Below are 16,604 nucleotides of genomic sequence, written 5' to 3' on the forward strand. Positions count from 1 at the left end.
GTTTGGCAGAACTGAAAGATTACCAACACAAGGTGGTCGGGAACGTGTTCTGTCTCCTGAACAGGAAACTGAAGTCATAAACATGGTCCTAGAAAACAACGCCATAACATTACAGCAAATACAAAGAAAAATAATAGAAAACAATGACATATTTCAAAATATTGATAGGGTAAGCTTATCAACACTGGACCGTGTCTTGTGCAGAAATCATCTCAGGATGAAGCAGGTCTACAGGGTGCCATTTGAACGCAATTCAGAAAGAGTCAAAGAATTGCGATATAACTATGTGCAAGTGAGTCCCACAATTGATGCATACTCTCAACATTGTATACAGTAAATTATACATATTTCAATATTGTAATCATAATGATTGTGCTTCACAATAGTGACCACTCCATGTCTATTTCTGATATTGTCATGTGTGTTTCAGAGAGTCCTTGAGCTAGAGGTGGCTGCAGTGGAGCACCAGTTCATCATTGATGAGGTTGGGTTCAACCTCACAAAGAGACGAAAGAGGGGAAGGAATATCATCGGCCAGCGTGCCATTGTTGAAGTCCCTGGCCAGCGCGGAGGGAACATCACAATGTGTGCAGCAATTACCCACCACGGCGTCATCCATCACCACGCTACCCTTGGCCCCTACAACACCGCCCATCTGATCACATTCCTGGACACCCTACACAACACACTCATTCCACCAGATCAGGTAGATGGCCCAGAGCAGCTCAGGTACGTCGCCATTTGGGACAACGTAAGTTTCCACAGGGCTGCTCTGGTTCGTAACTGGTTCACTGCCCACCCACGCTTTTTAGTAGTTTATCTCCCTCCATATTCTCCATTCCTCAATCCTATTGAGGAATTTTTTCTGCCTGGAGATGGAAAGTGTATGACCGTAATCCACAAACGCGTATACCTCTTCTCCAAGCTATGGAGGACGCATGTGGAGATATAGCAGCTGATGCTTTTCATGGCTGGAATCGCCATGCTAGGTGATATTTCCCCCGCTGCTTGGCCAGGAAAAACATTGCTTGTGATGTGGATGAGGTGCTTTGGCCAGACCGCAACAGAAGAGAGGATGCAGCATGGTTTTTTGTTAGTTTTTTTTTTTTTTACTGTAACTGTGTACAGTAAATTCTTCTGTTGTTTTGTATGTAGTGTATGTGCAACTTTGTGTTGGTTGGGAATGGGGTGAACAGTACATTGTTTTTGTGGGGAAAATAAAATATATTTGTTAGTGTGTATTTGTGTGTTCTGAGTATAAAAACAATATTCTCTAATATTTTACAACACAGTTATGTATGTACTGTCTGTAGTAAGTGTAACACTGAACAAAAAAAGGCCTAAATCATTATGATGGAGAAGTGTTTTCCATTCATAATAGTGTTTTACATTGAGCACATCAGTGTTCAACTGGTTCTTATAAATGTCTATTCATATGATGGTTTGTGTGTGTCATTTGAAAACAAAATACCATTTTGAGAAGAAATAACATTGTTTTGAATGTAAAGTTTCATATTGCAGGAGAATTGAGGGGTTTTGCCCACTGTGTGTGTGTTTTTTGATTTGTGTGTAGAGTTCTGAGAATATGAGGCATTCTTTCAGAAAATGTGTGTAAACAATCGAGAAAAACTGTAATATATTTCCATATTTTTCCATCTCCAGTGCCCAAAATGGGTCGCTTTGTACTTATATCATGTAAATACTGTACATCCTTATGTTTATATCACAAATGCATCTGTCTTTAAATACGTTTGTCTGTGTCTTGGGAATACATGGCTGCTCTTTTCGTCTGCCAGTTTCCTCTCAAGGTGTTGTCTCCTCCCTCTGGCTTCTCTATCTCTTGTCCCAGAGTGACTGCTTGGATCAGCCCCATCTGAGTCTCTGAGCTCCAGCTGCCAGGGGCCCCGGTGTCCCTGTGCCCCCCAGGCATTAAGCAATACAGCATGGGAGACGTCTGCATTCTCACAGCCTCTCAGGACACAGAAAGGCTCAGTCATATGGCAGACACACACACACGAAACTCCAAGCCGTCCTATGTGTATTGAGGTATTCATTATGCAGCTGCAGAAGATATATAAAAAAGTTGCGTTAACCTTGTGCGTTAACTATATAACTCTGTAATGGAGTTGAATTCTGGACAGAATTGAGGCCACAGTCGACAGGCATTCGGCTAATGAAGGGGTGTGAGGGGAACAAACTGTCCCTACGCTTCAGTGGCATTAAAGACACTGTTAAGACCTCCATCCTCAGCCACTAATGATCTGTGTGCATCCCAAACAAATAGAGCTGCAGTGCCTTTCATTGTCAGGATTCTGACTGTCTCATCATACATGACATTTAAGACAGTGTCTTGGCACTTCTTGTGAATTTATGCAATTGTAATGATACAGAAACGGATGAGCTGTCTTCATTAAAGTAGTAAAGTTTTTTTGTTGTTGTTGTTTCTTTGTTTCTGTAACACATTTAAGTAGAACCTCTCAATGTTAGCACCCTTGTTGGAATAGTTAACAGTACCTAATGGTGGAAATGATAGATAACGATTTAGAATTGACCCTTCGCTAAGCCCCGCCCTCCCTAGTTACTGTTGCTACGCCTGTCAAGCTTTCGTGTCTGGCACGTCTATTACAGTGTGTATGCACCGGTGTCAGACATTCCCAATGAGATAATTAGTAATTTTTGGCGAACATGTGAAATATCTGAGAGAGCAAGACAAAGGGGACTCTAGTATGCATTCGAGCGATATATCCACGAAATAACATGCAACCGATTAGCGAATAATTTCATTCAAATTGAAGCTAAAGCCTATAGTCCCAGCGCAAGCAGCCGCCGCCTCATACGCTGACCATTCAAATGAGAAACACACAGCTATTTTCGTGCACAGCAGGGTAAGTGAAATGTGAAAATAATCTAATAATTATATATCAAACAGTTTATCCATACATTTTGTGGAATAACACTAACACCGGGAGAGCCGCGATCAGATTGCGTTAAAGTTACTCAGTCAGGGGTAACGTTAGTAGGCCGTCGATTAACGAAATGCTGAAATATATTTTAAAGTATGTCAGTGAGCCTCCGTCTTGTCTTTAATCGTCTTATTTTACGTTAAAATATATGCATTATGAACAAAGAACAGTCATTATTTCCAACTTCCAAGCAATATGTGTTTTTGTTAATCCTGTGGACATGTAGTTGTGAATGTGGTCTCCCACACTGCTGATCCACGCACATCATTTCTCCTCTTGGCTTTTAGATTTTCGGGAAGGAAAAAAATTCCACTCCCCCGTCCAAACTTTTAAGATACCGGGTATCAGATTAGCACAATCCATACGCACAACGCTTCGGCATGTTTCACTCGCTCGAAAGCTTGCCAGACCTCCCGCGCCTAGTTACGGTTGCTAAGACACGATTGGCCAGTTGCGTTTTTCGGGCGTGGCTTAGCGAAGGGTCAATTGCATTGGACCATAAACTTTAAAGTTTGAAAACATTTTGTCTCATGTATAATGCACACAAAACTGGTTCTCAGTTTTCTCTCATCACATAAACAATTTCTGAGAAACGCTGTTGAAAGTGGACCGGACCGAGCAGCACAACACACTTGTAGCCAATCAGAAGTAGGGGGGCGTGTCCACTCATGATGGGGGAGGAGAGAGGGTGAGCAAGAGGGAGATTTGAAGAAAGACTGTAGAAAGAGAGATGACTGAGAGACATTACAAAAGAGAAAAGGTCAGAGGAATATCACTGGAAAAGGAAGGGTTATGATCAGGCAAGAGCTTTAGGACCAGCGTTAATATTAGAAAAGCTTTCCAGTGCTGGAGAGACCCAAGAGGGAAGGCCTGAAAATGGGTGCCAAGGTTATTGTTGCTCCACATGTGAGTAACACTGGTTTTGCTATGTTTCACAGAACCAAGACATGCTGTTGTTGTAATGTTAGCTCTAGTAACAGGACAGTTTTGCGTCATTGTAGGTCTGATGCTGGTGTGCTGCTGCTGTTCTTAACCACTAACCCTAAGTATGAACAATAAACAGTGATGAAGTGAATTGATTTGGATTTGTGAGTGGACAAGAAGGACATAGCACTGTCCTTCAGGAACATCTCTGATCTGTCCCACTCAGCAGTCCATGGCTCAGCAGTAGAGACCAAAGGCCAGCGCTTTATAGTTAAAGTGCACAGGATTATCTGTGTCTGAGGCACAGAACACATCACGGGAATGCCCTGTCAAACATTAAATGCAGAAATACAAGAACACTCCACTTCAAATGATTGCTCACTGGCCTATAACTAAAGGGGTTAAGTCTAATCCTCTCAGAGTTTAACTGCCATCAATGTCCTGCAAGGAAATGTAACTGGAATAAAGTCAGGAGGTTTTGAACAGGAGAAGGTTGACTTAATGTTCAGGTTAGTTGACATGCGTGTGTCTCCATCATTTTGTAAAGCAGAAAATGAGGTGTATGCGTAATTGGCAAATTAATGTGGTCATAGACTTTACAGCTTAGGACGGGACTGACTTGTAAAGCGACGAGCCACGGTTTATTTTTAATGCACCTCTTAGGTGTGAGTAAATATGAAATAGACACCACAATAAAAGGCTGGTTTGCAACAAAGAAGCAACTCATGATCTGTTTACTAAAGAAGCAAACTGACAGGTCTTATTTCAAGAGAAATTAACAACAACAACAAAATTTTCCCCCAATTGCCATTTTTATTGTTTTATGCAATTTACAATTTAAACTTTACAAAACATGTTAGATTTCTTTGTAAACAAGACTTGATCTATGTCATTAAGTAAATGTATCTTGATTTAAATATGTTTTTACTCTAAAAACAAGACAAAAGACTAGGAAAAAAAGAAAATGATTTGTTTTGCAGTATACAAAGTCTGTGGCTAATAATCTTGTCAGATAAAATATAGGATATATTAAAATTAAATATATCAAAAGTGACATTAAATACATTTATGATGCTAAAAATTTCTATTTCAAATAAATGCTGTCATTTTGAACTAAGCAGCACAACTGTTTTCAACATTAATAAAAAATAATGTTTCTTGAAAACCAGTTCAGCATATTAGAATGATTTCTGAGGTTGAAAATTCAGCTTAGCATCACAGGAATAAATTACATTGTAAATACATAAAAAAGTAATAACATTTTACAATACTAGCTACTGTTTTTACTGTAGTTTTGATCAGATTTATACATAAACTTTATCTGGAAAAAAAAAACTTGTCAAGGTAGCTTGATATCAGTATGTTTTAAGTGAAAAAATATACAAGACACTAAGAAAATGATATATTATTTTGCCAAACGCAAAGTCTGTGGGATGCCTTTGGCGACTGTCTTATAACAAAATATAAACGGTACTGTCCATTAAGATGAATTCATTCAAAAACCTGCATAAGCAACTGATTAAAATAAACTTTTTTACTTTTGGTCCACTAGCGGTTAAATTTGGTTGTACAAAGCATTATTTTGGTTGTAGTTCAGCTCATCTACATGAATGAATATGGTCAGAAGCACTGGTGTACACATGCATGCATACAGGATATCTTATCAGAGCGAATGGACAAATAAAGAATGGTTTTCGATTTTCTTACAACCAGTTGTAAAAAAATAGAAACCATTATTTATTTGTCCGATTCCCCGTATGTTGGCAATTTTTAATGATCTTGGTTTGTTTTTCTCATTTGGTAAGACAACCATTCAGCTTAAAGTGCAATTTTAGGAGAGGCTAGCAATAGCAAGCTAGCTTTGAAAGCATGAGATCCCACCCTCACTTCAGAGCGTCTCCAAGGCCACTCCTCCTCCAAAACACATGAACGCACACAGCCAGAGCAGAGTCTGCAAAGCGTCATGAGACGGCGTTAAACTATCTCATGTCTCAAAGCAGATAACATTACAATAATAATGAACATAACTGACCTGTACCACATGACTGCTGCAGATTAATTTCACCGTTGATAGTGTTGCCATTGAAACGCATAAATTCAAGTCACGAACCGCTCCGATTATAACGTCACGGGTTTCCATCTCTACCAAATTACAGTAGTTATGTGTGTTAAGTATAAATGTAATCCGGACGTACTACTTCTGCAATGTTGTCATCATCATGTGACCTACCAGCATCAGTTCTCTTTGCTTCACTGTAATTTTCAAATCCTCTCCCGTGACCTCATGGGATAGTAAAGTGTCCATCGTATTCACACTTCAAAATCTCGCCGGAAGTAGTAGGTCATCCGGGTACTTTTTGCCAACTCTTTTATGAGTACTGTGAATTCAATTCGGACATACTTCTTTTGTCACATACTGTTTTTCGTCTACTATATAGTGCAGCCATTTACAGGCAGGTAGGATATCGCAATGATTGGACAAACATTTTATGATCCTATGTTACATGTAGCTTTAAACTCTAATAATATATTGTAGTGGACTAGTATATTTTAAAATCTACTGCTTAAATAGCTAAACTAGCTAGTTGTTAGTAGGCTGCAGTGTAGCTGTCTACTTTTCTCAAAATACTGACTGTAGTTTCACTGCTTGGGAAGCTGCAATTTTTAAAGTAGCTTTCTTATCACATGGAATCAACAAAAGCATCAGTTGGTATAGTTTTCAGGTAGAATTCAATAGAACTACTGATTGTCAAATTGAATTATCTGGATCACTAAGTCGTCCAGAAATGATTCGTCTGCCTCTGGCGTAATCTTCATTCCCACAATGCCCTGAAAAGGCCATGTCCATCTCTCTTTCTACTGCGTCTGGCCTAGATTCCTTTAGCTTGGAGAAGGGAATGCTGTAGGTGTTTGGACCCCTCCTTTCCCCCCATCATCCTCTCCCCACTTCTCCTCCTCCTCAGGGATTGAAGCCCCATCTGCTACACAGTGTGTCTTGTGAGGAAACAGGAGAAAGGAGGCTGTTTCTGAGCTCTTTATAGGGGGAACTTTGGAGCTCCCTTTATATGCAGACAGATGATGGAATCTTTCCTTAGTTTGTTTTTTACTCTCAATGACTCTCCTCATGTTATCGTCATCTTGTTCACTATAACAGTTTGGTTGACTCTTACCTACACATAATCGGATGTTTAGACACTATAAAGAGTCGAAACAAATTTCTATGGTCTCTAAATAATCAACATGATCAAAACTTTGCTGAAAAACCTGTTCCACAGTCTAATAGATGCCTTGTGTCATGAGATCGATAGTTTTTTTTTAGCAAGTAAAAGGCCTTTTAGTATAATTGTAAAAACCTTCAGGTCATGGCACATGTGTCTTTTTGCTGTGGTTAACGGAAGAATGCCTTCTATATTGTTATATTTCAAAATTAACACTTGAAGCAACTTGAATTTATTTGATTATCCGTACATCATTTTTTAGAAAAATTATGTTAAAATGTATCAAATATGATACATCAGGCTCTTGAGGAACATTTATTTATTTTGTACATCTCTCAACCATCATTGAATTGCATTGTTTTTACCCCGACACAATAAAAACCAACTTTGATCATATAGGACTAACTCACTAGATTGTCACTCTATATCTTATATGCAAGTAGTCTCCCATATTGTTTTAAAGATCTCACTGATTTATATGACTAGATATCAGAATTCCATCGTACTTTTTGCAAGTGGACCATATTGCATTGCATGTTTTGCTAATTTTGGGCATGTAAAACTGAGGTGTTTTTTCCACTCTGAGTATGAGCTCAGGTTTTTTAGGGTTAATCATGAGCAGACTCATGGAAAATCAAATCTGACTTCCAGTCTTTGCTGCTCCTTGCACAATGAGCTGTGTTGTTTCAGACAACTGCCCTGGCTATGAATTGGAAAGAAGTCTAGGGGCATGATAGATATGATATTGTTATCACATAACTCATTTAGATTTTTTGGTGATCCATTGGGGCTCCATCTTTGTGACCAGACATGATGTTATTCTTTTGCTAATGGCTAAATGCTCCCAGGAGCTAATTAGGACTGGTTTTCTGTGTAAAGAAAGGATTGAGAAGGAATAAGGACTCAGCCAGGGTAAAAATAAGTATTTCTACCCAGTCTGCTGTGTCCCATTTGTACATATCTACATGTAGCCTATTTGTAGTGAGGAATGACTATTTCTGACCTTCTTTCTTAGTTCTACAGCTCTTTAACAGCAGCCCTCTCATTATACAAAATGAGAGGGAGTGTTTAAAACTGAAAATAGTTCTAAAACGGGCCAATTACATGGTGTTAAGAGAGCCAGATTTTCAAAGAAATTGAGTGCGTTTCAGTGTGCTGGTTCAAAAAGTATTCAGTGTATTTCACTAAAGGGTGAAAGCGATAGGCTACATTCAGGATTTCAAACTGTTGAGAATGAGATTCATGCTGCCTACTAGTTAACTAAAAAATGAAAGATCATTATTTAACATTATTATTATTATTGACCTTTTTTTCTGTGGAATACAACAAATTTTTTAATGAAGGTGATCATGCTAGCTAGGATGACAGCATTACATAATTCGTCATGATAATATTTACAGATGAACACAACCTTTATGAATTGTAGCCTTAATAAAAATCGGCAGAAAAAAAACCCCATGGTTGCAAGGTTCAACGTCACCATTAGCCTACTAGCTAAATTAAATTAAATTTAAAAGGGTTGTAGTAAACGTCTGACTTCTCTTTCAGTCTTTATTAAAACAAACGTTTACAAAGTTCCAGTTAATAGTTTGCAAGAGCGCGAGTATAAACACAGCGAGCCTGTGGAAAGTCAGTAGCCTAGAGTTTACCTGTTCGTTGATGTCCCGACAGCACAGTGTAGGTCCCATTTTCCCAAGTCTTGCTAGCAACCGCCCTTTTCAAGACACCAGAAAATCACAAGGGGGGTATTTTTGTATGTTATGTCGAATAATAAAACCTCGAAAAAAACTAAAAATACCTCGAGCTTGTGTAAACCACAGATCTTATCGACATTTAACACACACAAAAAAAAAAACATTTGATTTTTTTTTTCCTGCAACACTATGATGACAGGACTTTTATTTTAGTTTGAATTATCCATCAAAGCTTTCCTTGAATAGATAGAAAGGGGTGCGGGGGTGCACTTGATATTCAGCTTTTTCAGTAGCGCAAGATGAACTTCAGGATAGGTTCCCATTAAAGGAAAACACTGCCACTATGTGGCTGAATATTCTCAAACCATTGTTGAGTAAGGGATTTGGGGGTTATATTGCTTAATCCACATTCCTACTAACATCTGCATTTATTTAATTAATTGAGCATTTATTGTGCTTATTCTGTAATATAAGATCTATAAAACTCATGAGAAGTAGCCTACACCAAGCCATCTGAGTATAGTAAATGTGTACTGTTATGATTATACATAATGGAAATATTGTCAATATAGAAGGCTAGTATAAAAGAGTACCACAATAATTGTTAGACAACATCTGTGATATACAGCATATAATATCCACCATAGAAGAAAAGACTGGAAAATACAAATCAGAAGTGTACTTGCAGACTTTTTTATGTACAATTACTGTGCCACTTGAGATCCAAAACAACATCTAGAACCTTATATTGCACAAAAATTCAATTTTTATGAGAGTGTAGTTAAAAATCATTTTCACAACTAGAGTTTGTCTAAGGCACTTTCAATATACTCATTTTCAAGCGAGTTTTTCCATGCAATAATTAAGATGTAAATCAAAGATTAAAAATACATTAAAACAATGCGTTTACATAATAAAAAAAAGTTAAAAAGAACTAAAACCAAATGGAAAATTGTTACAATATATGTTCAGTTCTCTGTTTATGTACATTCAACAAAAAATTTGGCTCATATAGAATGAGACTTTACAAACTCCTTAAAACATATATTACAAGTCTGATGAGACAAAAAAATAAAATTAATAAAGAAATATAAAACAGCAAATCAAAGCATTACATTATATTGCACTCATACTGTTCATGATGTGTCGTTCAGGCATTGCATCTATAGATGCATATTTAAGGCCCAACGAGGTGTATTGTATACTTTTACCATTCAGTTTATCAAGTTACATTTCTTCAGCACTCAATGCAACAGAGCTGCTGCTGTATAGAGTGTTATATGTGTCTGTGTCATTAACCAAGGTGCTTCAGCACGACCCAGCAGTAAAGACCGGACCATCTGATGGGGATGATTTTAGTTCTCTCGAATAAAATAAGCACAATGTTCAAATCATTCCCTGGCCGTCGTGTCCTAGCACCTTCATAGGTTCTTCACACAGACTGTTCTCAGGAGACCAACGTTTTCCCACAATAGTGTCTACGGTGATGCTCTCTTTCTCTTGACCGGACTGTGAAGACTACAGCTGCTCAGTTCGGTGTACTGCGCCTGAATGAAGAAGAAAAAGAATTGAAGATGCGAGAAGCTTCCAGACAAATGAGCAAACTGAGAAAAGGCAGAGCATTTAGTCATCTAAGAAATAATGAAGAAATAAAAAAGATCATTGCGACTTTTTTTCCTCATAATTGTGTTTACATCTCACAATTCTGACTTTATAACTCGTAACTGTGTTTATATCTCAATTCTGAGGGGAAAAACACAGAAATGCAGGTAAATATCTCACAATTCTGAAAAAAATGTCCTCACAATTGTGAATTTATATCTCAATTCTGAAGGAAAAAAATAGAATTGTGAGTTATAAACTTGAAATTGACTTTTTAAAATCGCAATTGTGAGTTTATATCACAATTCTGACTATTTCTACCAATTGCAAGTTTATATTACACAATTCAGATTTTTTTTGAAATTGCGAGTTTATATCTCACAATTCAGAGAAAAAAGACAATTGTGAGATACATTCAGAATTGTGAGAAAAAAAATCTGAAATTCTGACTTTTAATCGCACTTCTGATTTTGTCTCATAATTCTGACTCTATTTCTTGCAATTGCCAATTTATATCTCACAATTCTGACTTTTTTATACAATTGTGTTTATATCTCCCAATTCTGAGAAAAAGAAAATTGTGAGTTATAAACTCAGAAGTTTGAGAAATAAGTCAGAACTGTGAGATATAAACTTGCAATTCTGACTTGTTAATCACAATTGAGATTTTTTTCTTTGAAGTCGCAATTTACTTTATTTTTTATTCAGTGGCGGAAACAAGACTCTTTGTCAGTCTAAATTAAGAGAAGTTTGTTTATTATGGTGTTCAAATGTAGGATGGGTTACATGAATGGTCATGGTCATAAAAAATAAAAAATACTAGTTACTTTTTTAGATGTTAAACTTTTGTGGAAAAACTCGCCAGGAGCTTTCAATTATATTGACATATTTAAACCTTCAAGACATTCTATTGATAAATTAAAATTAATTATCCTATCTGTACAGAAAACATCACATTACGATAAAAAAAAAAGCTGAAAAGTCTACAGTCCTTATTTTTAATAAATTCTGTGGTAATTACCATTTGGACATCTGAAGGCACTCTGGAGAGGAAATCCATCACCTCATTGTTTTCAATGGCGTAAGGATTGCGCAGTTTCTTTGTGAATTTATGTATACCTACAAAAAATTAACAATGCTGAACAATCTCTAGCACTGAGAACTCAATTCACATCACAGTCTAAAGAACTTCTGTATTTGAGTTGAATGGTTTTACTGATTTAAAAAAAACTAAAAACATTCCATTGATAGACAGTAAGACAGCTGTAATCTTACCCCATAATAAAATAATGTAGCGTACTGGAATAAAGTAAGTGATTACTGTGGCCATAATGAGAACCAGGAAGGCCAAATTAGACAAGAACGGCACTGACCAGTTGAATGTACTGAGAAAAAAAGAAAGACATTTTGCAGTTTTACAAATAATATTTGAACTCTTTTGATGCCCTCAAAAATACTAATTTCATTATATTCATTCATGACATAAGCTTCTGGGTCAATGGAAATGTGCTAGTATTCAAAATAAATGAAAATATATCCATGCATTCTTTTAAATATTTATTTAATGCAGACTTAACGAACATAAGAGACGTCTTTCAAAAATATCTAACTGACCTCAAACATTTAAACGGTAGTGAGTATATTATGCAATTAACTCTAATCTCTCATTATCCATTAAAAATATAATACTGTATGTGAGAGCAGACACAAAACACATACTTCTTTATTCTTTCACCAAAGCATGCTATCCCCTCCAGAAGATTCTGGACAGTAATGACAATCTCTTGAACCATGTGAATTTTTTCCATCAAACCTTTTCTTTCAGATTCCTGCAAGAAGACAAATTTGAATCCTAAACAAATGTATTCACTGGAATGAATGAACGCATGGCCGCGGGAAATAGGGGTTCTGCAGCGCCCCCTGCCGACAGCTCTTTCACTCATTTTAAGAACACCTTAATAAAATTACTCTGAAGATTATTTCGTTTTTATATGTTGTCGAATATGGTTTTCTGAATTTAAAAACTAGAAATCCATATATCAAAAGCTGATCTCGCATGGAGAGTGGCGTGACTACGCTGGTTGAGGACCAGCATCTCAGAACTCATTTGACATGCTTGTTCATTCAGACAGACATCGGTGAAAAACTAAATACAGATGCATTAAGGGGCTGCTCACACAGAACGTGTTTTTCCCTTCCACTCTGCTACTTTTCCATGGTTTTTCTGTGTGAACGCATTAGCCGTGTTTAACTGTTGCGTTCGCGTCTCGCGCATGACATAGCGTTCTAAAAACGCAGCGCTCAAGTTAAATAAGTTCAACTTAAACGCGCCTCGAGACCTTGTTCCCCTCGTTCCACTGCCAGCGTCTTGAGTTTTTGCTTTGAAAGTTTTTGCTTTCTTTGTGAACCGGCACTATCTCCTGAGTGAGTATCGTAAGGTAAGATGCAGATTTTTGTGCTGTGTTTGTAAAATGTATTATGAGTTCTGAGCGTTCCCACATATATCGGTCCATTAATTGGTATGTTCATCATCTTGTTTGGGGTGTTTAATATTAGGATGTTGATAAAAACCACATCACCGCCCCATTATATCAAGCCCCGCCCCCAGCACCCCCCTGATAAAATATGTTCCCGCGGCTATGAATGAATGCAAGGCAATTTGTGAACTGGAAAGAATTATACCTTTTCATCTTCATCTTCCTCTTCATTTAACTCCATGGTGTCCTGCAAGAGAAGCCTTATTTTTAATAATTTTAAAATGAAAGTTAACAAGGTCTTAAAGGGACTATATGTAGTTTTTAGGTATTTTATTATCTAAAATCAATATTTTTATTCATAAATATGCCCTCAATGGTGTACAAATACCTCTACCAATTATCTGACTTATCCTTGTAAACGAAGAATTTATTATCTTTATATACATGTGAGGGGTAGGTCCACGGAGGCTTCCATAGATATAAACACTAGATATTGCCTTGGCTACGGCAGATCATTGGAATGAATGCGTCAATAGAGCCACCATAAATAAAATCACCATAAATCGTCATGAATGTGATTTCTAGTTGTTTTGGTTCATTCCAACGGTCAGACATGTATTTATTAGAGTCCCGAGAATTTTTTTTTTTTTTTAATTCACAATCTTGTGAAATGTAATCCCTTGCGGTCTGGTTTTTAGATTTCGTTCGTGTAAACATCCATACGCTGCACAAAAGTCTGGCATCATCCATGAATTCAGCATTACCTACCTACTTCCTATGACAAGACCCCTGTTTCAAGATGGCGGCGGTTTTGACGCATGTTTAGACCCCCAAGGCAACATCTAGTGTTTATATCTATGGGAGGCTTCCATGTCGTTCCGCCATCTTGAAAAACTATAATAGCAGAGCGGGTCAAAAAGTACTAGGCCAACGCGTTTCCATAACGCGTTTTCGTTCAGAGCCAGCGTCACGTGACTGAATGCAACAGAAACAGAGTAGCAGAGCAGTTAGAAGCGCTTGTCACTGCCCCGGCAACTTTAAAAGGCTGCATTCCACTGTTATTTTTAATGGCATACATATGGCGAGCCACAGGAGAAGAAATCCTCGTCGCCAAAAAAGTCCAAAATTGAACGTAAAAGGAAACGTGACTGGAGATTACAAAAAACAAGAGTCAATGTCGTGATAGCTTTTTCCAGGGGGAAAGATTTCAAAAGAGACGCTGAAGTCCTGCTTTCTCCTCGACAGGTAGGCTGAGACAATATTACAGTCTTAATTACATGCTTTTTTACATTGTTTGGTTGTGTACTTTATTATATAGACAGTAGAACATTAATAGTTAAAAAGTTAAACAGGCGTTTTGATGAATAGCAGCTATTGAATAAAGTTGAGAAGGTGCTAAAAACAAGTTCTCTTTCATCATCTCGTGTTCGAGATCCACCTATGGGAAGGGCATCCGTACCTGACCTCTGCAGGAGCATCCAATTGCACCAAGTCTGGCCAGACAGACAGAAGTGCGCAGCCAATGCCAGGTGAGGCCACACCCCCTTACCTACGGGCATATATAACAGCTGGGCGCGCTGCTATTCCTCAGTTGACATTCGCTTCTCGCAATCTCTGCATCTCACAGCCCGGTTGATTTTTACACTGCTCACCTCGTGTCTTCAGGAGGACATATCGGCCAGATCAGCCTCCACCGGACGTGACAGTTGTTTATTTTTCAACTGCTGCTGCTTTGCATTCGGAGCCGCCCACGCTCTTTTGTTATTTTCTCCGTTTCTCCTAACGGCTGCCCGCCACGGATTTCTCCGATTTCTTCGCTGGTATGTCACTGTCTAAGCCTGCAGCCTCTCCAGGGGAAAGCCTATCACGGGCCTGCCCGGCCGCGTGTGGTGCTCTTATCGCGGCTAAGGATCTTCATCAGCTTTGCGTGGTCTGTTTGGGTCCTAAGCACGCTCGGGAAGCCCTGGAGAACCAGGAGAATTGCAGTTTCTGCCTCATGCTGCCTAGGAAGCTGCTTAAACGGCGTTTTAAGGTGGCAGTGACACAGTGCACCGGGCTCAGCCCTTCTGACTCGGACGGGGGACACGGTGATGACAACGCGCTACCGGAGGCCTCCCGGGGCGCAACGTCTCTCATCAGGGCTGACCAGCCCAATCCCGCCTTACCCGAGGAGGACATCTTCGAGGACAACCTCGCTCTCGTCCACGAACCGCACGGTTCTGGCGAAGAGAAGGATGCAGTGTGTCCACTAGATGGTGCCATTGCATCACAAATAAACCTGTTGGTCTCACACAGCTCCGCTCTGGCCCGAGCGGGAGCACTCGCGAGTCACGAAGCGGCTTGGCGAACCGTTTCAGGTCCCGAGTGGGTGATGCGTACAGTAATGCAGGGTTACAGATTGCAATTCGCAGTAAAACCCCCGCATTTCAACGGCATTCTCTTTTCTCACACGGAAGAGAACGCCTCTCACATTCTGAAAGAGGAAATTTCATCTCTCCTAAACAAGGGAGCGATTCAGGTGGTGCCCCCCAATCTGATGAACCAGGGCTTTTATTCTCGTTATTTTCTGGTCCCGAAAAAAGACGGCTCTCTCCGCCCTATCTTGGACCTTCGAGTGTTGAACAAACATCTGAGGAAATACAATTTCAGAATGCTGACACAGGGCGCACTCGCCCGTGCCATAAAACAGAACGACTGGTTCACATCAGTCGATCTGAAAGTTGCTTTCTTTCACATAAGCATCTATCCTCCGCACAGGAAGTTTCTTCGTTTCGCCTATCAGGGCATATTCTACGAATTCACAGTTCTTCCGTTTGGACTCAGTTTGAGTCCCCGGTCTTTCTGTCTGTGCGCGGAGGTGGGCTTTGCACCTCTGAGAATATCAGGCCTGAGAATCCTGACTTACATAGACGATTGGCTCATCATAGCCGAATCAAAGGAGAAGGTGTTGCAGGACACCAGCCGTGTGCTCACGCACATCACATCGCTCGGGTTCCAAGTGAATGTGAGCAAGAGCAATTTCACGCCCAGTCAGAATGTCATTTTCCTGGGCTTGGAGTTGAACTCGGTCTCAATGCGAGCGCGTCTCTCTCAAGAGCGCGTTCGCTCTCTGATGAACTGTCTGTCGCAGTTCAGAGAAGGGGCAAAAGTGGCATATCGCACATGTCTCAGGCTGCAGGGTCTCATGGCTTCATCCACCCAAGTTGTGCCGTTGGGACTCCTGAGGATGAGGGCGTTCATGAAATGGGTTTTGTCACTACATTTTAGCCTGATTCGCGACCTTTGCCGCTCGGTAACAGTGACACGCGCCTGCTCCGCAGCCTTGCGCTTCTGGGAGAGTGAAGAATTTTACGCACGGGGAACCCCTCTGGGGGCGGTTACGATGCGGAAAGTTGTGACAACAGATGCGTCCTTAACAGGCAGGGGTGCCACCCAGGAGGGCAGAACGCTGAATGTTCTGTGGCCAAACAGACTACGTTCAGCGCACATAAACTATTTAGAGCTTTTAACCATTTGGAAAGCTCTGAATCATTTTCTGCCTCGCCTGCAGGGACATCACGTTCTAATACGGTGCGACAATACCACGGCTGTGGCTTATATCAACCGTCAGGGCGGCATGCGCTCGTCGAAACTCCACACTCTAGCTTACAAGCTTTTGCTGTGGAGCAGACGGGTTTTCCTGTCGTTACACGCAAATCACGTTCCGGGCATTCTGAACAGAGGCGC

At 39.6% G+C, this 16,604-nt stretch overlaps 1 protein-coding gene across 13 annotated transcripts in view; it reads right to left on the reverse strand.

Moving 5' to 3' along the window:
* Positions 1-9,415: 9,415 nt before the first annotated feature.
* The window catches only part of mctp2b (multiple C2 domains, transmembrane 2b), a 48,041-nt gene continuing 40,852 nt past the window's right edge, over positions 9,416-16,604 (reverse strand). For 12 of the 13 annotated variants that reach the window (XM_077227893.1, XM_077227898.1, XM_077227900.1 and 9 more), the window contains 5 exons: positions 13,084-13,125; positions 12,121-12,230; positions 11,677-11,786; positions 11,423-11,520; positions 9,416-10,346 (listed from right to left, as the gene is read on the reverse strand). In XM_077227893.1, the coding sequence (XP_077084008.1) occupies positions 10,278-10,346; positions 11,423-11,520; positions 11,677-11,786; positions 12,121-12,230; positions 13,084-13,125 (429 nt within the window). In that variant the 3' untranslated portion in view covers positions 9,416-10,277. The remainder of the gene's footprint in view (positions 10,347-11,422; positions 11,521-11,676; positions 11,787-12,120; positions 12,231-13,083; positions 13,126-16,604) is intronic. The other variant, XR_013203606.1, reaches the window with a different exon arrangement.

This window comes from Siphateles boraxobius, unplaced genomic scaffold (genome assembly GCF_051911475.1).
Source record: "Siphateles boraxobius isolate OS27281-9 unplaced genomic scaffold, OSU_SipBor_1 130, whole genome shotgun sequence".
NCBI lineage: Eukaryota > Metazoa > Chordata > Actinopteri > Cypriniformes > Leuciscidae > Siphateles > Siphateles boraxobius.